At 38.6% G+C, this 22,246-nt stretch overlaps 1 protein-coding gene across 1 annotated transcript; it reads right to left on the reverse strand.

The window, feature by feature from the left end:
• Positions 1-15,122: 15,122 nt before the first annotated feature.
• On the reverse strand, positions 15,123-17,719 carry LOC140875186 (plasmodesmata-located protein 2-like). Its single transcript, XM_073278782.1, has 3 exons — positions 16,673-17,719; positions 15,819-15,932; positions 15,123-15,702 (listed from the first exon to the last, which is right to left on the reverse strand). Exons 1-3 carry the CDS (start codon positions 17,445-17,447, stop codon positions 15,695-15,697), a joined length of 897 nt encoding a protein of 298 aa, XP_073134883.1. The 5' UTR covers positions 17,448-17,719; the 3' UTR covers positions 15,123-15,694.
• Positions 17,720-22,246: the final 4,527 nt, after the last annotated feature.

The following is a 22,246-nucleotide window of genomic DNA, read 5'->3' on the forward strand; positions in this document are numbered from 1 at the left end:
GGTTAGCGAATTTCCTGATGTTTTTCCAGACGAGATTCCTGGTTTGCCGCCGATTCGAGAGATCGAATTCAACATCGAACTTGCACCAGGTACTCAGCCCATTTCGAAAGCACCTTATCGGATGGCTCCATTATAATTGAAGGATTTGAAGGAGCAGTTAGAAGATTTGATTGCCAAGGGATACATCCGACCTAGCGTATCGCCTTGGGGTGCTCCAGTGCTCTTTGTGAGGAAGAAAGACGGTTTTATGCGACTCTGCATCGACTATCGCCAGTTGAATCAAGCGACGGTCAAGAACAAGTATCCTCTACCTAGGATCGACGATCTTTTTGATCAACTGCAGGGTTCTTCAGTGTATTCGAAGATAGATCTGAGATCAGGGTATCATCAGCTAAGAGTTCGCGACGAGGATGTGCCTAAGACAGCTTTCAGAACCAGATATGGGCATTCATGCCGTTTGGTTTGACAAATTCTCCAGCAGTTTTTATGGATCTGATGAATCGTATCTTTCAGCGGTATTTGGATGAGTTCATCATTATCTTTATTGACGACATTCTGATCTATTCGAAGAACCGTTCAGATCATGCAGAGCATTTGAGGATTGTATTGCAGGTTTTGCGAGCCAAACAATTGTATGCTAAGCTATCGAAATGCGAGTTTTGGTTGGACCGAGTTGTTTTTATAGGCCACATTGTATCAGGAGGTGGAATTTTTGTTGATCCCAGTAAGATCGAGGCAGTTATGAATTGGCCGAGACCGACATCAGTGCCAGAAATCCAAAGATTCATGGGTTTGGCGGCGTATTATCGCCGATTTATCGAGGATTCTATTCCATTGCTAAGCCGATTACCCAATTGACCCAGAAGAATGCACCGTTTGTTTGGTCCGAGGAGTGCGAGGCCAGTTTTATTGATTTGAAGAAGAGATTGACCAGCGCTCCGATCTTGTCTATTCCATCCGGTACGGGAGGTTATTCCGTTTACTGTGATGCTTCTCACCGTGGTCTTGGATGCATTTTTATGCAGAGGAAACACGTCATAGCTTATGCTTTGAGGCAACTGAAGCCGCACGAGACTCGTTATCCAATCCATGACCTTGAGCTTGCGGCGATTGTGTTTTCCTTGAAGACCTGACACCATTATCTTTATGGCGAGTCGTTTGAGATATTTTCGGACCATAAGAGCCTGAAATACTTGTTTTCCCAGTCCGAACTGAACATGAGACAGAGGAGATGGATGGATTTTCTTAAGGATTTCGACTGTGAGATCAAGTATTACCCTGGAAAGTCGAATGCAGCTGCAGACGCTCTTAGTCGGAAGCTTTGTTCCTTATCTCTTTCTACGAGGGGTGTCTCTCAGTTGATTGTAGACTGTTGTACTTCTGGTTTGGAGTTTGAGACCGATAGAAGATCCATCAGAGTTTTTGCGATTCAGGCAGAGCTAGAGTTGTTTCAGTCGATCAAAGAGGCTCATAAATCCGATCCGAGCAGTCAGAGTTTGATTGGGAAGGTTAGATCAGGTCATCAGTCAGAGTTTCAGCTCAGGGATGATGTGCTATTCGTGAATAACCGTATTGTTGTGCCCGATGTTTCTGAGTTGAGACAGCATATTCTTCGAGATGCGCATTGCAGTCGGTTCAGTGTTCATCCTGGATGGCGAAAGATGTATAACGACTGGAAGACTCAGTTCTGGTGGAAGCAGTTGAAAGGAGATGTCACGAGGTTTGTATCCCGTTGTCTGAATTGTCAATAAGTGAAAGACAAGAGGAAGAAACCAGGTGGATTATTGCACAGTTTACCTGTCCCGGAATGGAAGTGGGATCATATCTCTATGGATTTTGTCACGAAGCTACCGCGTTCAGTCAGAGGTTGTGATGCGATTTGGGTAGTGATTGATCGGTTGACGAAATCTGCTTGTTTCATTCCATACCGTATGACATATCGTCACGATCAGATGGCCGAGTTGTATGTCAAAGAGGTTGTGAGATTGCACGGCGTGCCGAAGTCGATAGTATCAGACAGAGATCCGAGGTTTACTTTTCACTTTTGGCACAGTCTACAGGGGGAATTGGGTACTCGTTTGCACTTGAGCACAGTGTATCAACCTCAGACCGACGGTCAGTCCGAGCGTACGATCCAGACTTTGGAGGATATGCTTCGCGCAGTAGTGCTTGACTTTGGCTCAGGTTGGCAGGATTCTTTGCCTCTAGTGGAGTTTTCGTACAATAACAGATTCCAAGCGAGTATTGGCATGGCACCTTTCGAGGCTTTGTACGGGAAGAAGTGCAGGTCTCCGTTATTTTGGGATGAGATTTCAGAATCACCTGAGTTGGGTCCAGATATGATTCGCGATATGGCCGAGCAAGTGAAGTTGATTCGAATCAGGATGAAGACATGCCAAGTATGCGAATGTCAGACGCAGACCACTATATTTTGATCAGGGAGACCATGTATTTCTGAAGATTTCTCCGTTCAGAGGCACTGTCAGATTCGGGAAGAGAGGAAAGTTGTCTCCGAGATTCATTGGTCCGTATGAGATTCTGGAGAAAATAGACGATCTTGCCTATAGGATTGCTCTTCCTCCGTCTCTTTCAGGCATCCACGATGTGTTTCACGTTTCGATGTTGCGGAAATATCATCCGGATCCGTCGCATGTTCTTCAACCAGATGAGGCCGAACTTGATGAGACTCTGAGTTACTTTGAGTGACCGATTCAGATTCTTGATAGAAAAGAGAAGCAGCTCAGAAACAAGTCGATTCCGTTGGTGAAGATTCAGTAGAGTCTTCACGGAGTTGAAGAAGCGAATTGGGAGACCGAATCTGATATGAGGCAGCAATTTCCAGAACTGTTCGATTGAGGTGAGTTCGTCTTCAGTGTGATTCTTTCTTGTTCAGTCTGTGATCTGTCAGATTTCGAGGACGAAATCGAATCTTAGAGGTGGAGAATTGTAAGGCCCTGAAATTAATTACTTTTCGTGATTATTGGAATTGATTACTATTATTTTGGAGATTTATTGAGCCGGGATTGAATCAAATTAAATTGGGAGTTTCAGGGACCGAAATGCAAAAGTTGGATTATTTATAATATCTCAAGCAAGTTGCCATCCTTTCCATCACATCACTCATTTCCTCTCCTCATTGCCTCTCCATTCGTACGTACTGAAGCGAGAAGCCATGGGAGACGCTTCTTCAAGCTTTTCCTTCCCCTGATTCGCACGATCCGACCGTCAGATTTTGGTTCCGAGTTGAGTTTCACGATCACCGCAACGAGGGCTTCGTTCTGACGTAAGTTTTGCTACGATCCTCGAACTTTGATTTTTGTTGCATTGTCAGAATTTGATAATCTTGGAGTATGTTGTTCTTGAGCTAGCATAGATCGTGTATTCGAAGTCGGTTTGGAAAAAGAACGAAGTTTGGATTTTATATGAATTTTGGAGCCTATTTTCGAAAATGGAGGAGTTGGATTTTGTTGAAGTTTGGTTGATTTTGGATTGTTTTGTTGATTGAGAAGTTGATATGGATGGTTTGAGATTGTTTGTTGTTATTGGAGATTTTTGGTTTGACCGGTTATAGCCGTTATGCCATCGAAATCGAGTTTTAGATTATCGTTGGTTTGTTCGGTTTATTTTCGGGTTTGTTTGAGTTGTTGGATTGACACCGAATCCGTATAATCTTCATTTTCAGATTTGGATTGGAGTTTCGGGTTTGGATCGAACTTGGGAGTTGATCGAATTGAGAACCGAAGACGGTATATTGATTGAGTTTTCCTTGTTTCGATTTGTTGTGATTCGATTGATTATTTATTTGAGTTCGTTGTTATTTTCAGATTTGAATCCTCGACGGACTTGAAAGGTAAAAGATGACATCGAATACGAATGGGGTAGAATACTCGAGTTCGATTGATTCTCGAGCCCCGAAAATCACATACTGCATGTTAATTGCTTGTGTGAACTTTATTGATTAATTGTTTACACTTGCATTCATATTGAGCCGATTATTCGATTCGTTTTGAAGATAGACGTTTTAGGGAGCTATATTGAAGTGGCTTTGGATTTTGAGTTTTTCCAAGTGCCAGAATACTTCTTATTGTTGCTCTGAAGTCTAGGGGTTGAGTTGAACGACATCCACCCCGAATGGGTGTGTCGGTGAGTTGTTGTGAAGACTTGGGCCCGGGATCCCAACCGAATACCGATTGATATTTCGATTTTCTGATTTGATAGTCCCGAGTTTTAAGTCATGCATACATTCATTCTTATTTTGAATTGTTATTGATTGATACTTTTCGTTATGAGATGTTTATCTGACATTGCATGCCTGTCTCTTTTACTTAGAAATTATATTTCTAATCGGTTTATCCGGCTGTTGTCTTTGTTTGTATGTGTACTTGGCAACATGAGGATCAGGAGCAAGACCGAGTCGTTTGGGTTAGCTCGGGGTGAGAATGATAGAATTGAGACACCGTGTGTCGTAGGCCTGTACCTTTTGGACTTGTACTGTTTTGATTAGTTGATCGGATTATGTCGTCGAACTTGTATTGTTAACCTCTTTTGTTGGTGTTTCAAGCTTATGATTTCATGTTTAAGCTATGGTTGGAACCTTGGTTGTTTGGAGTGTTGTTTTGAGCTTGTGGAGTGAATATTTCAGTTCCAGGTTTCAGCAACCCGAGAGGCACGCGCGGGCGCGCCTCTTTGTGCAGCAAAGGGTTTTCTGCCCGAGGGCTGTGCGCGGGCGCGCGAGGATCTTCGCGCCGGCGCGCGTGGCCGGCAGAGTGTCATGTGCGGGCGCGCCTGAGGTTGGCGCTGGCGCGCGTGTTCCTTTTTTAAAAAAAATAAAATATTTTTTTGATTCGTTATTCCGCGGCTTCTTGTGTTCGATTGTGTTTTATTAATCGAGATTAGTAGATTAGAAACGGGGTCTCACACTACCACCGGCATGGAAGGATTTCAAGAACTACTTGAAACACAAGCAAAAAGAGATGAATGTTGAAGAACTCATTGTTCGACTTCGGATCGAGGAAGACAACAAGAGCTCTGAAAGACGACTGTTTTCTCCAGTTGCTGCTAAAGCAAATGTTGTGGAGCATGGCCAAAGCTCGAAAAAGAAATACTTCAATCCTTCGAACAAAAGGATGAAGATGGGACCAAAAGAAGGCATTACGAAGAGGAAGTTCTCCGGGAAATTCTTCAACTGTGATGATACTAGTCACAAGGCCTCTAAGTGCAAGAAGCCAAAGAAAAACCGAGAGGCGAATATGGTGGAGAACATATCCCATGAGGTTTCAAACATGAATTTCTGTGCTGTCATTTCTGAAGTGAATCTAGTTGGTTCAAACCCAAGGGAGTTGTGGATTGACACTGGTGCCACTCGCCATGTTTGCTCTGACAAAGAGATGTTTGCAAATATTGAGGAATCCGTGAATGGGGAAATGTTGTTCATGGGGAATTCTGCGACTTCTGAAATCAAGGGACAAGGAAAAGTGGGTTTGAAGATGACCTCTGGAAAAGAGCTGACTTTGAACAATGTGTTGTATGTGCCAGACATCCGTAAGAATTTGGTGTCTGGCTCGCTGCTTAACAAGCATGGTTTTCGCATTGTGTTTGAGTCAGATAAAGTTGTTTTGTCTAAAAGTGGAATGTTTGTAGGAAAAGGCTATGTAAGCAATGGGTTGTTCAAACTCAATGTAATGGCTATTAAGCCTGTGATCAATAAGATGAAATCTTCTGCTTACTTGCTTGAGTCTTCCAATTTGTGGCATGGTAGATTAGGACATGCTAATTATAATACGATTCGTAGATTAATTAACTTGAAAAGCATTCCTACATTCAAAATTGATATACAACACAAATGCGAAACTTGTGTTGAGGCAAAACTAACAAGATCATCTTTTCAAACAGTTGAAAGATAAAGTGAACCCCTTGATTTGATACACTCTGATCTATGTGATTTAAAAGGAGTACCAACACGTGGTGGAAACAAATACTTCATTACCTTTATTGACGATAGCACAAAATATTGTTATGTGTATCTTCTTAAAAGTAAATATGGAGCTATTGAAAAGTTTTTCCATTACAAAAGTGAAGTTGAAAACCAACTTAGCAAGAAAATTAAGGTGCTAAGAAGTGATCGTGGAGGTGAGTATGAATCACCATTTGCTGAGTTTTGTGCTCAACATGGTATCAAACACGAAAGAACTGCACCTTATTCTCCTAAAAAAATGGTGTTGCAGAGCGAAAGAATCTCACTTTGAAAGAAATGATGAATGCACTGTTACTGAGTTCTGGTTTACCACAGAACATGTGGGGAGAAGCTGTTCTAATAGCTAATTATATTTTAAATAAGGTACCCCGGAAGAAACAAGATAAAAGTCCATATGAATTATGGAAAGGAAGAACACCTTCCTACCAATACTTGCGAGTGTGGGGGTGTCTTACCAAGGTAGCCATACCTACTCCGAAAAAGGTAAAAATTGGACCAAAAACTGTTGATTGCATTTTCATAGGATATGCACACAACAGTAGCGCCTATCGATTCCTTGTGTCTGAATCTCAAATTCCTGACATTCATAAGAATACGATAATGGAATCAAGAAATGCTCGTTCTTTGAACATGTGTTCCCTTGAAAATCTAAGGAAGAACCAAGTTCATCCAAAAGATTACATGAGACAATGGAAAAAGAACAAGAGGTTAACTACGAGATTGAACCTAGACGTAGCAAAAGAGCTAGAACTGAGAAATCAATTGGTCCGGATTTCATCACTTTCATGATGGAAAGTGAACCTCAAAGCTTCAAGGAAGCTGTGAATTCATCTGAAGGACCTCAATGGAAATAGGCTATAAATTCCGAATTAGAATCCATTTTACAAAATCATACGTGGGAACTAGTGGACCTTCTTCCGGGAAGCAAACCACTAGGTTATAAATGGATTTTTAAACGGAAAATGAAATCAGATGGAACAATAGATAAGTATAAATCCAGATTGGTGATCAAGGGTTACCGTCAACGTGAAAGAATTGATTACTTTGACACTTATTCTCCAGTCACGAGAATAACTTCCATTCGAGTGATACTTGAAATTTCCGCATTGCGGAATCTTGAAGTACATCAAATGGATGTAAAGACTGCATTTCTAAATGGATATTTAGAAGAAGAAATTTACATGGAACAACCTGAGGGATTTTCTGCACCTGGTCAAGAAAATAAGGTTTGTAAATTGGTGAAGTCTTTGTATGACTATGACACGAAAAATTTGACAAAGCCATGTTAGACAATGGATTTAAAGCCAATGAGTGTGAAAAATGTATATATTTAAAGAACACTGAAAGTGGCTGTCATTTTATGTCTTTACATAGATGACATGCTTATCATTGATAGCAATGATAAGATGATCAAATCCACTAAGAAATTGTTAAACTCGAAATTCGACATGAAGGATTTGGGATTAGCCGATGTCATCCTTGGAATTAAAATCCATAGAACATCAGAAGGGATGGTTCTAAGTCAATCACATTATGTGGATAAAATATTGGAAAAATTCAATAAGGATGACTCTGCATTGGCTAGGACCCCGATAGATACGAGTCAACATCTATCAAAGAATCGGGATGAGAGTATCTCCCAATTAGAATATTCTCGAGTAATTGGTAGTCTGATGTACTTAATGAGTTATACACGACCAGACATAGCCTATGCAGTAAGAAAATTGAGCAGATTTACGAGTAATCCAGGAGCTGAACACTAGAAAGCAATTATCAGATTGCTAAGGTATTTGAGATACACTAGTGACCATGGGCTGCACTATACCGGATATCCCGTTGTTATCGAAGGATACAATGATGCAAATTGGATATCTGATATGAAAGACTCAAAATCTACAAGTGGATTTGTATTCACTATAGGATGTGCAGCAATTACTTGAAAATCTTCTAAACAAACTGTAATAGCCAGATCCACGATGAGATCTGAGTTTATTGCAATTGATAAGTGTTCTGAAGAAGCTGAATGGTTGCGTCTATTTTTAGAAGATGTTCCAGGATGGGTGAAACCTGTACCGGCTATTTGCATTCATTGTGATAGTCAATCTGCGATCGGAAGGGCACAAAGCAAGATGTATAATGGAAAGTCTAGACATATACATCGTAGACACAATACCATTAGACAACTATTCTCAACTGGAGTTATCTCTATTGATTATGTCAAATCAAAGGGTAATATAGCGGATCCGTTAACCAAAGGGTTAAACAGAGAGTTAGTTGAAAAATTTTCAAAAGGAATGGGACTGAAGCCAATGGAATAAATCGGTGCGAAGGAAAACCCAACCTATGCTGACTGGAGATCCCAAGAACTAGGTTCAATGGGACAACCTAATCGCACTGGTTTGGTAGATCACTGTGGGGGTTATTCCTAGTCTATTCCTATTGCAAACAGTGAATGTTGAGGATAAGAACATAACTTTTAATGATTCTGATGGAATTCAACATAGAATCACCTATGTGAGAGAGAAGTGGGGCCGGTTCGAAGGAATTGCAAGGCTAAATTCTAGACCCTCTTACAGAATCAGGCGTGTGTTCATGGCCAAAACGAACACAATCATGGGAACTGATAGTATCAGGGAGAGTCCTGTGTGAAGTATATTTTTATTTATACAAACGAATGTACAGTTCAAAGACATCGCGTCTACTGTCAACCAGTACATTAATATGCTTTCACAAGGGAAGGTTCAAAGGATATAACACCTACCTATCCTTTGCAGGATTCAACTGTAGAGCTTTATTACCAAAATTCGTATCAATTTTCATTCATGTGGGGGATTGTTGGAAATATATTTAAATAAAAATTTTGAATGAAAATAATGGATCATGAATGTGTGAGTGTCTTTTGGCTCTCCACATTCTTGAATTAATTTGAGACTTTTGGATCTCCACATTCTTGAGTTAAATGAAAGATTAATTGAGTTAATTAATCTTATGACTCTTGGTGTGCTTTTTGAAGCCTATAAATAGTATGCTCATTTCCTCAATCCAAACACACACATTATTCAAGATATCACTCAAGAATTCTCTTGCATTTCATATTGTTAGCTCTTCTTTTGGCCTCTATTAAATTTTGGTGATAAAGTGAAGGTATGATTCAAGTTCGCCGGAGTAGTGAATTTGTGCTTAGTTTGATACTGGTTTTTCCATTGTATCCTGGGAAACAGACGTTTGTACATGTTGATCCTCAAGCATCTAGTGGAGTGGACGAATCTGTTTTAAGGAAACTGTATTAGTTACAGGCCTCGGTTTGCTTGACTATTTCCTTACTTGTTTGCTTTATACTTTTCAGTATTTGTGTATTCGTTATACTATTGAATTGTTATACGATCATTCTTTCTTCTTGTAATATTATTTCTGTAATATTCACGTTTTGAGTTTGCATATTTTGGATAACAATACGATCATTCATGTCTACATTTCATCCCATTTATATGGTTTCAAAAGTTGAACAAATGAATGCATTTAGTTTAATTAATGAAGCAAGTTACATGAATCAACTTTATTAATGTGTATCATTTTTAATTCAAAACGTAAGATTATTACTTTTTTTTTCCAACAATCCTCCACATGAATTAATATTATCAAATTAAGAAAGCTGGGTGATAACGTTCAGCAGTTGAATCTTGCATAGGATAGGTAAGCATTACCCTTTGAACCTTCCCTTGTGAAAGTATATTACTTTACTGGCTGATCAGTAGACATGATGTCCTTGAAATGTTCTGTTATTTGTGTAAACTTCAATATACACAAGATTCTTCTTGATACACTTTTGCTCTCATGATTTTGTTCGTTTTGGCCATGAGCACTCACCTGATTCTGTGAGAGTGTCTAGAATTGAGCTGTGCAATTCCTTCTAAGCGGCTCCAATTCTCTCCCACATAGGTGATTCTTTGTAAGAACAATTTGCCTTTGTTTTGCACATTTTATGTCGCATAAGAATCATTAAAATCCGTATGCATATCCTTCATTTTCACTGTTTTACCATAGGAATAGACAAGGGATAACCCCCACAGTGATTCACCAAGTCAGTGCAAGTAGGTTGTCCCATTGGACCTAGTTCTTGGGATCTCCAATAAGCATAAGTTGGGTTTTCCTTCGCACCAACTCATTCATTAGGCTTAAGTCTCATTCCCCTCGATAATTTTGCAACTAGATCTTTATTTAATCCTTTGGTTAGCAGATCTGCTAGATTATCCTTTGACTTCACATAATCAATAGAGATAACTCCAGTTGAGAATATTTGTCTAATAGTATTGTGTCTATGACATATATGTCTCGACTTCCATTATACATATTTTTATTTGCTCTTCCAATAGAAGATTGGCTGTCACAATGAATAAAAATAGCCGACACAGGTTTCGGCCATCTTGGAATATCTTCTAAAAATAGACGCATCCATTGTGACACCCGGAACTAATAAGAGAGCGAAGAGTGATCGCCGGTGCCAAGAGATTGCACGGATAAGGAGCGACTTTTGCCAGTATTCTAGGCAAAGGGAGACATGAATGAACCGATCTAGTACCGCAATGAGAGTGATTCTGAGATTGTGTAGGTATGAGACTACACAGTTGAGGAGGGCTTAAAAGATTTGATAGGTACTACTCATATCAAGAAGGTGCATCTTATTTTCGGGAGCTCATCACATAAGAACTCCAAAGTTAAGCATGCTTAAATTGGGGCAATTATAGGATGGATGACTCTCTGGAAAGTTTCCCAATGTGTGTGTGAGTGAGGACATAATCACGTTGGAAAGATCCGTCTTGATACAGTGGGGACAATCGTCTAATCTGGGGCGTTACAGTTGGTATCAGAGCCGATCTCTCTTAGTACGGTATGGTTCGGGGACGAATCACACAGAAGCTGGTGGGAATGTGACGCCCGGGGCTAATAAGAAGGCGGAGAATGATCGCCGGTACCAAGAGGTTGCACGGACAAAGAGTGGCTCCTGGCAGGCTTCTAGGCGAAGGAAGACATGAATGGACCGATCTTGTACCGGAATGAGAGGGATTCTGAGATTGTGTAGGTATGAGACTGCACAGTTGAGTAGAGCTTAAAAAATTTGATAGGTACTACTCATATCAAGAAGGAGAATCTTCTTTTCGGGAGCTCATCACATAAGAACTCAAAAGTTAAACGTGCTTGACTTGAGACAATTATAAGATGGGTGATCCCCTGAGAAGTTTCCGAGGGTCCGTGTGAGTGAGTACATAAGCACGCTGAAAAGACATGTCTTGATACAGTGGGAACATTCGTCGAATCTAGGGCATGACAGTATTGTAACTAGGGGTGCAAACGAATCGAATCGAGCCGAATAATGGTAAAATTTTAAGGTTCGAATTCGGCTCGATAAGAGTATATTCGAGTTCGAGCTCGATTCGAAGTTCGATAATTTCAAATATTTTGGCTCGAGTTCGCTCGAAATGAAGTTCGAGTTCGAAATATTCGAACCTATTCGTGAACTATTCGGATATTATGGTTCGAAAGCTTAAAATGTATATATATTATTATATAATTATATTATATTAATTAAATATTAAGGCTCACGAACTATTCGCAAACTATCGAACAGAGTAATTTCGGCTCGAGCTCAGCTCGAAAAAAAGTTCGAGCATGTTCGAATTCGGCTCGAGTTCGATAAGCTCGAATACGAATCAAATATTTATCGAGCGAGCTCGTAAAGCTCACGAACAGGTTCGGTTCGTTTGCACCCCTAATTGTAACGCCCGAAATCCATAAATCCCCTCACGAATATTAAAGAGAATTTAAATAAATTTTCAATTAATTTATTTCATTTAATGGTGATTTAAATATTATTTTTAAATTAAATGATTTTATTTTATTTATATATGATTTAAAAGATTGTGTTTAAAAGGCTTTTCATGCTATTTATTTTTCTTGAGATTTTATGTTCCAAAGTTAAGATTTTAGGTATTAAATATATATGTTTAAACCTTGTATTAAATAATTTAATGTTATGTAATTTGTCTAATGTTTAATGGTTGCAAGTTAGTTTTAATGTGTTTCAGGTATTGCGTTTAATTCCGATGACGAAGGAATCAAAACTAGCCTACAAACATGGTTTAAGAATTTTAAAGAGATAAATGGCCATTATGCAGCTTTCGATTAAAAATGATGTACGTATGTTATTTAAAGTTTAAAGTTAAATATGTTTTTGTTTCAAATTATTTAAAGTTGAGCTTGGTAGCCAAGTTTTAAGGGAAAATTGCTCAAAAATTTCCAACAGCAAACACAAGTCTTTCTTCAGCCCTTGTGTAAGAATTTTTCCATGCTCAGTTCACATTTCATTTTGTTTATGTGTTTGAACTCCCTATTGAACACAAAAGTACCAAATTACCCTTGTATATAACTAAAAATTTACAACTACTCTTTTATTATATCAAAACAAGGACAATTTATATGATAATATATAATATTTCCTCCTCCTCTCCATTTCCAACGTTTTCCCTTCCCCTACTTCAACTTCGAATTCTACACTCTGTGTGAATCCATGTCCTTGAACCGTATTTTTGTCGACTTTGAAGGCAATAATTGAAGAGACGAAAGGATTTTTGAGTGAAGACAATGCAAAAAACGAAGGACGATGTGAAACGATGGTCGACAACAAGCAACACTAAAACGAGAGGTGATGAACGGAGTAAAAATTGAATATATAACTTTGGACGTGCGTGAATATTCTTTGATTTTATTTTTTTATAATAATTATTATAATATAATAAATTTTAAATAATTAATTGGACCTCATTAATATATAATAATTATATATATAATAAAAAATTTAATAAACTGGGCCCCCCACCATGGGTAGGGCCCTGGGAATGAGCCCTGCCCGCCCTGGGGCAAAGCTGCCCTCGCGGTCGTACGTTGGTTGCCCAATAATTTTTTTTTTTTGGCCACCCACGCTACATCAATGCTGTAGGGCTTAATATAGAAAAAATTGGCGCGGGTACCCAATTATTTTACCTCATTTTTTTTTCTATATTAAGACCTATAACATGCATGTATGGGTCCGAGTGAAGTCTTGTGTACTTGATGCATGAAGTTATCGTCGAGAAAATGGATAACGACTTACATGGATTGCTAACTATAGATAATCGATGATGGTCTAAGTATTTCTATCCTTGAAAGGTATTTGAAGTATAAAGAATGATGTTTATGAAAAGTTAAGGGAGATGACTGGTGTTCCTTGAAAGGTATTTGAAGTATAAAGAATGATGTTTATGAAAAGTTAAGGGAGATGACTGGTGTTCCGAGATGAGCTCCAGAGAGGTCTTTCCAAATAATGAATGATTTTCATATTGACTTCGGCTAGTGTGAGATGGTACGCATGTTGACCTTGGCTAGTATGGATTGTACCAAAATATACAATTAGGTTGCACAACTATTTACATGATCTTGAAACCTAATGAATGTGCTCTTAATGGTTGTTACCATAATTTCATTATAATTCATCACTCAAAATCAATGAATGTTATGATCACGTCCTATGCATGTCTTAGATTTTATTATCAACTCGTTATTATTTGAATTTTCTTGTTAAGTCTTTATACTCACTATGCTTAGATGATGCAGTTGAGAAAGATATGGTCAATGAGATCGATATTGGACATGAGGTGGAGTAGCCGAGGAAGCGAAAGATTGAATGGCACGCTGTCCGAGAACCTCATAAGAAATGATCATGAAGTTTTGCATTAAAAAACATTCAACTAGCTAGTGCTTTTGATTCATGTCAATTCACAGTGACTTTTATACATTTTATGATTTTCGGAATGACACGTTAACAGTTTTATTAGTTTTTGAAGTTCGACACTAGATTTTTGAAAGCATGCTATTTCATTTTGTGAATTGACGCATGTCTCTTTACAATTAAATAAAAAAAAATCGCATCATTTTATTTTTCACATTTAATTAACGGTTAAGTATGTTGGTGATTTCGGCGACGGTACAGAATAACTCATCATTAATTAATATCTACACATTAAAGATAAAACTTGTTAGATAAATTAAAGCTCAAATAACCCAAAACTTTATTTAGATCACTTTTAATGGGCCTAACCCTACTTAACAGATCACAAATCATAAATATTTACATATAATTCAAGAGTTGGTTTTATGATCCAACAGATACTACATTGTGGTCTACCCGTAAGCTAATTTTTCGATTTTTGAGTCAACTTTACTTATCATACGTCGTCTATTTTTTATTTTATTTTTTACTAATATCATATATATGTCGTCTTGATCATGCTTTCGAGACGACTTCGTAGATCTTGTCGTGAAATATAATTACTTTTCGTGTATAGATCAGTTACGGTGTTTTATACGAATAGAAAGCCACTGATCATCCCTAGAGCCATGAGTCCAAATCGAGCCAAGTATTAGCCCTCTATATTCTCTTAAGTTCGGTGCTTTTTTACTATGTTTCAACTATTGAACCTACAATTCATCACATCCAATAGATGAGTGCTACATCATTGATAGACATAGAGATAGACAAGATGGATGGACATCATATGAAAATTATATATGTATATATATATTTATTTATTCAATTCTTTTTTTTTTTTTTTGGCTTGGTAGTCAAACACCACTGGCCTCAACCATTGCGGTTAGAGGATTGTGCCACTCGGCCCAAAAACCCATAACATCATCAAATTATATTATACCGTGAATAATACCAAAACAATTGCCGATGGACGTGTAGCTCATCTGACATTAAAGTGCTGAGTTTAGAACGAGATTTCGAGTTCGAGATCCAAATGTTACAACTCCTAAAACCAATCTTATTCTCTAAAAAAAATCATTTTCTCGCAAGAAATATCCGAAAAGAATGGGTTAAACAGGATTAAATACACCCTTGTTTGTCCCACAATATCCCATAATGGAGTACCTCTGCAATGAGCCAATGGAGGGTGCAAAAGCTGGTAACATACTCGAAATTACATTTAACTCTTCTGTTGTTGGGAATATTTGACCTAACTAAAAGATATTTGCAAAAAAACAAAAGTACATACACAAGCAAGAAGAGGAAGGAGAATCTTTGCTAAAGAGCCATTAAAGCTTGCAGAAAAAGAGAGCGGTTTATTCCACACAATGCAAGAAAATAGACAAAACTCACATGGCAAATGGGACAAAAAGGCCAAAATTTGGCTACTACTTTCATGAATTTCGATGTTACAAAACTACAAACCAACCAAAGTTTCAATATTCTTTGTCTGAAGATATGCAAGCTTTTTGAACATTTCTTATCGTCACGGCCTGAAGATGTAAGGGAGATCGGGTATTCGACATCAGAGCGACTAGATCGCGAAGGGATCATTCACTTGCCAGGTCCGATTCCAGACATTCGTGCTCAAGTCGGGGCTTGATTTTAGGTCCAGATTTCAAGAAGGGATAAATTACAAGAGTTTTCATCCATTACTTTTCTTTGAAGCCCACAAAATCTCTTACCATCTCACATAGAAAATATGAGAGATTCCACCAGGGAAAAAAAAAAAAAAACTACAAAAGCCTAAAAAAATGACTTCAATTTTTAACTGATTTCAAGAATCTTACACTCAAGAAACCTTGAATCCACCACTTTATCATATTGGAAAATTTTCTCCTCAATAAAGACAATGCGCTTTGGATATCCATTTCTTGCCATTAATAATCTGTATGAGATGAAATTTAATTACCAAGATGGAAAAAACATGGAAAACAAACGAGAAAAAAAAAAAAGAAAAAGCAAAGGAATTCAAAGAGCAAAACAAATCGTATCTTTACTAACCATCTTTTTTCTTCAATAAACCTCTCGCAAACAGCAAGAAAATGACCAAGAACCCTACTCCTGCTGCCCCTCCTACTATTATAGCCACCGTCTTTCCGGTATTGGACCCTTTACCTTACCATGTGATAACCAATACAACTTGCATTAAAATACTTTCAATACAATTAATAATTACAAATCTAGAGATGAGTCCCACAAATCTTAGTCTTACCAAAACAGACACTTATCCTAAGTTATAAAACTCTTAATTATCGTAACATAAACATACCACACCTGAATATAATTGAGCATTATAGCACACTTGAGGCAAATATGCGATATGGCAGCTTAATGGCACTTATAAAAACAACTGCTATTCTGGTATGAATAATCATTTTGAGAACAGATTTTTCGTATGTGCCAATCTTATCCCTCATATTTCCAATATAGATCATCTTTGAACACATTTATTCAGTATAACAAGACGTTTTTCTTTAAATCCAAGGGGGCACTCAAGAAGCTCACCGAGGCAACGACTTGTACAATATTAAGCAAGGGCAACAACTAGCATTTCAAAAGATTAAATTTGAATTTTTTTTTTTTATCGAGCAAGGACCACCTCCGCTTACCAGAAGCTTGGTACATCCAATGGAAAAATCTCACAAACGAAAAACAGACAAAATAACTCACCCCTTATTTATCTGTAAGAATTATTGCTAGTCTTATTCAATCATCTAATCCAACAACTCTAATTTAAATGTAACCAAAATCTAAAATAATCATTAATCAATGAACATGCATGGAAGACCAAAACATGAAGCAAAGTATTGAACAAAAAAGTGAAAAGGAAGCATTGAGGAAAAGGGAAGCAATACCTGATGAAGAAGGAGAGGTATCTGAAGTAGATGATGGTGTTCTAGGGACACCATTGGGATAATAGCTATAACTAATATAACACTTGTGGAGATAAACTTGAGCAGAAATAGAGCTTCCACACTCAACCTGAGCTCTCTGAACTGCTTGTTTCACACACTCCACACAGTCAGATTTTCCCACATCACCTTCACACTGCCCCATCACAAAAACAGACTCATAATTAGTGATATAGAACCCATTCCCACTACCCATCCCATTTTCCAGTGAATTCAAAGCAGTGTCTCTCCTCTCTTCAAAACCAGCCCCACCAACATTTGTCCCACCACAGCTTTTGTACAGCATTTCCATCCCTGAGATTTGGGGGAACCCCGAAACCTCGTAGAGCATGTAGCAGCCAAAAAGATGGATTCTTGCGGCAATTGGCTTGCCGCATAGCTTGTCTATGAGGGTAGGAAGCCTGCTGACACAGTTGTAGCAATCAACATTCGATAAATCACCTCTGCATTGGAAGAGGCCCGTGATTGTAGTCTGGCTACTGCCTGCTGTATTCTTGTAAAACTTGGATTTCGAAGATTGGGCAATGAGGGTCCCAAAGAGAGATGAAAGGGCCTGTGAGTACACACCTGTGGGATCTTGTAGAGGTTGCTTTGCGCAGCCTTTGTACACCAGGGTGGTGTAGTCTGTGGCAGAGTTGGATGGTGGGGTGAGTACAAGAATGACCAAAATCGACAGAAAGAGTGACAAACTTGAGAAAGGATTTCTGGGAAAACCCATTTCTGTAATCTTTGCTGATCAAGTCCTGCTCATTTTGGTATCTTTCTTGTTAATTTTGAAGAGAGATTCGAATAATTAGCCTTTTTCTGGAGTTCCTGCGAGATGGGTTTTTGATAATAATGCGGAAATTTGGAAGATTTCTCTGTTTTGCTCGAGGGAATAAAGGAGTCTTGCTTGAATCATCTGTTCAAGAGAGAGGCATCTTTTTTTCTTTTTTTTCTCCTTCCCCTGTACAAAAGATAGAAGTACGGGCACTGTCCATTTGCTGTAAGAGTTTCTTTCAGGTGTTAATTTGGTTTTGGGCAGTTGAACTTTGTATTAATGTGTACTTAACTCCATAAATGAATTGCATCATTTTGTCTTGTAACGTTTGCCCGTACGTTTGACCATGGTTATGAAATGTATGTGTTCTGGTCAAATGAACCATTGGTCTCGGTTTCAAAATAATAAGGTGGAATCGCAACAAATCGTTTGGATATTCGTTTAGCTCTAGTTTTTGATCGATTGATCGCAATCGAATCCTATGTACTTTGTTTCAGTTCTAGTTTAGTGTCGATTGTGATTTTGATTCGATTATGACTATATTCTTGTAAGTTTATTATTATTATTTTTTAACACGAAATTTGTGATGTTTATTGATGATGATTGTCTATTGTTACAAGGTTGGACAACCAATTAGAAAAATTTCTAAGCACACATTAGAACGACGTAGGGGAAAAACAAACAAATTTTGTCAAGGAGTGAGTCATTTTATTGGCCGTTTTCCTACTATGAAAAACAAGATAAAATTTCTAAATAAAAAATCAACAATTTAATCTATGAATCACATGATCCAATATAACTCAAATCACTTAATGTTTTTGTACCTGAACGATGGATCCTAGTGCTAACAGGACTTTACCAAAAGCTTCCAGCTAGCATCCATGTCTAGGCGAAAGTAGCCAATCGGTGGCGCTTGCCATTGAGATGGCGAGGGTAGCATAGAGATGGTCTTGTGATTGAAAATTCTTTCATCACTTGACGATAATCCTATAGAAATTCGAACACACTGATAAATAGAGACCTCATATTTTTCAATTGAAGCACAAGTCGCCTTGAGGATGCGAAAACACGACATAACATAGGTGGACATTGCATGTAGTACAGATTTAATCAATACCTCCTTTCCACTCATTCATCAATTAAGTAGCCAAAATAATTTCAATAATATTTGTTGATTTACTATAATTTTAGTTATAGTGCAGTAACCCGTATACTGTTTTAAGTTATTTAAATGTTAAACACGATTAAGAGTTACTATCTAAACAAATCAAAGGCTTCACGTGGATTAAAATATGAAATTCAAGCTTATGATCCACTGAAGAGATCGGAAGATCCAAAGTACAGTTTGGAAGCACCGAACTGGGACCTTGTTAAGTCCATATGCAAGGCAGTTTGGAAGGTCGGGATGTGTTTGGAAGAATAGTTCATGTTTGGAGGCATAAGATCAGTTTGTAAGGTCCCAACTTAGATCGGAACGTCCGATCCAGGGCAAGACATGGAGCTTCCGAAGACAGTTGTCCATGAGGTGTCCGGGCTTTGGTGACTCATCGTTGCATGCAGAGTTCGGAACATCCGAAGGGAAGTTTGGACCATCCGAACTCAGGTACCCAGATACATGTCACACATGCATAGTTCGAAACGTTCGAACTCGAGTTCGGAGCATCCGAACTCCGCCTATAAATATAACTCCGAGACTTCAATTTGGAAGTCACAATTCATAAGTTCCTTCTCCAATTCAGTATACAATATAAGTTAGCCACACTAGTAAGGTCCGGGAAATATCAAGGCTACTGAGATAGCAGCGGATCTGTGCCTAAAATCCAGGGTCTTCGACATCAGTGGGCTAACGGCGGATGCATGTATGGTCCGAGAATCCTATAAGAAATATGAATATCTATTAGCTTAGTCAAGGCTCTTAGATAATGATTAGTGATATGATAATCACTTGACTGTAGGCTTGGACCCTAGATCCTGATTGTACTCGACCTAGTATATAGAAGTACGTAAGTACTGACTGAGATTTCCAGCAAGTATGCATGCTTATATGTTGCATTTTATGTGTCATGATACAAGTTTTATTGATTTATACACATAATGCATTTGCACATATAGGTTGAGCCATATCTCATTCGAGATAGCCTTTATAGTAAGATCACTCAGCCCTACAACAGTATGTATGGTCTGACACCGGGAGTTACCACGATGGTGGAGACTGATACTATGGTCATCTAGACGAGTGTGTGAGCTACCCAGCTATAACGTCCCGAAACTTTGGGACGTCACTGAAACATACATTCTTAAAATTTTGGGGATATTTTGCGGAAATATAAAAACATTAAATTCTTAGCTGTGCCACAAGGTTTAAAAAGTTATATTCAATACAACCATACAATCCAAAAGCAACATTCGAGAACAAAAATGGTTTTTCTCCAATATAACATAAACACATGCACAGTTAAAACATTTCTCTCTCAACACATCGCACTCATGCATCGCTCGCCGGCCCGACCGTTTGCTCCTCCTTGTGTCCGACTTCAAACTCATCAATATATGCATCTAGAGAATCATTACCTCCACCATTCAAGTATAGTGAGTCTAAAGACTCAATAAGTGAAACCATACATATCATTAACATAATTAAAATCAAAATACTTTAAACTTGAATAACTTGAACTTAAACATAATGTAATAACACATAACATTACTTCTTTGATCTTTGACAAAATATATGTAATTGTGGTATCCTTGTCTTATGAGCCATTGGGTTCCCATGATCATGGTCTTTGTACAACGTCATTCTTTGGATGCTCCGATCTGCGCATGCATGCAACGTTCCAATCAGCCAAGATCGGAAGCTCCGATCTGCACTTCGGACGTTCCGAACTCCTGCATACAACTATGTGTTCAAGCTTCAATGCCACGTACGGGATACCACATATCGAAAGCTCCGATCGTTCCATAGCGTCCGATCTTGCTTTGTTTGTTCCGATATGTTCGGACCTTCCGAACCTAGTTCGGATCTTCCGAACTTGTCCAGGCCCAATTAAGCCCATTAACCATTTTTCGGGCATTTTGGACCTGATTTTTTGATCCGTTTGATCATATAAAAATCCCTTAATTATGATTTATTAAATTTAAATATTATCAAATTAATCTTATAAAATAGGACCGGGTTACTATAGACATCTTCCCATTTCAACGTGGGAATTGGTAATGGTTTCAGAAGCCCAGCTGGCCTCTGATGCTCAGCTTTCACTTTTTGGCATGTCAGACACTCGTTCACAAATTTAATGATATCCTTCTTCATACCTGACCACCAAAATAATTATTGCAAATCTTAAAACATTTTCGTAGTAGTGACCCGTACCGTGATCACCTACTAATCAAGAACTTACGCATGCATTTAACTTAATTAAAAAGTAATAAGAAAATAACAGCGGAATCAAAATAACATAATACAATCCCAAGGAAAGAAATCTATAAAAATACTTAGTTATACAACCAAATTGAATCAACTGTATCAACCCAAATACATTAACACTGAATGCTTAGACAAATAACTCCGCTGGCAACCTGTAGCCTAAGCCCTTCTGGAACCACCCGCCTCATCCAACCGCAAACCTGCCCCATGGAATAGGGTGTCCAGAAACAAGTGTACGAGGACGTGAGCATAAAACACTTAGTATGAGAGTATGAGCATACAATATTATATGTGCATGTATGCAAGTGTACTAGATACCAAGACACTCAGGTCAAGAAACAAGTTCAAAGACCGGGCCCAAGATATATAGCACGCTACATCGTCGTATCAAGAGGTGGATCCTATACTAAGTGAATAATGGTGACCTGATACTAGTACAAGTGTCCAACCATGACGGTGATCTGACACAAGACTTACGTATCCAACCATCCACTACTCGTAGGGTGAGCGCCCTATTACTACAGGATATCTCAAAGATACATGATCAATATGCTCATGTATGCAACATACAATCATGAAAAGTATATGCAGATAAAATCATGTCATATGACCAAATAAACCATGCAAACACATAATACATGCATACTCAGTCTGGATATCTCAAACAGTACTTTCATACCTCAAATCTACAGGCAAGCTACACCAGCTCTATGTCCAAGCCTATAGTCCGCTCTACAATGCAAAATACTCATGCATCATAATCTTATTCTAAAAGCCATAACTAAGCTATAACATACTCCTTATTTACTTTAAGGATCCAGAGCTATACATTTGTCCTTCGTCAGCCCGCTGATGACGATTGCCCCAGAACTTGGGCACCACTCCACTGCAACTCCGGAGCACCTTGCCAACTCCTGGACCAAGCCTAGGAAGGCTGGAAATCACCCCAAATCGCCTAGAATCACTAAAAACCGAGAGATAGAGAGGAGTTATTTTGGTGTGAAAAAATGTGATCCTCGGAACCCCTATTTATAGGCGGATATCGGACGCTTTGATCGGGGGTTTGGACGCTCTGATATCTGCATGCATACCATGTCACTGCATGCACAGTTCGGACGCTCTGATCCTTACTTCGGAGGCTTCGAACTGTTGCATTTCTGATCAGTCTTGACACCTCACCAGATGCATGACCTAACTGAGATCGGACGCTCCGATCGCATTGTAGCCTCCGATCCTTGATCTGTGCCTCCGAAGGGTACGAACCCTCCGAACTTAGGTTCGGGCCTTCCGAACTTCTCTTGACCAAAAATTCATAATTCGTCCATTTAATTACAAA

Source organism: Henckelia pumila, chromosome 1 (assembly GCF_033568475.1).
Source record: "Henckelia pumila isolate YLH828 chromosome 1, ASM3356847v2, whole genome shotgun sequence".
Classification (NCBI taxonomy): Eukaryota; Viridiplantae; Streptophyta; class Magnoliopsida; order Lamiales; family Gesneriaceae; genus Henckelia; species Henckelia pumila.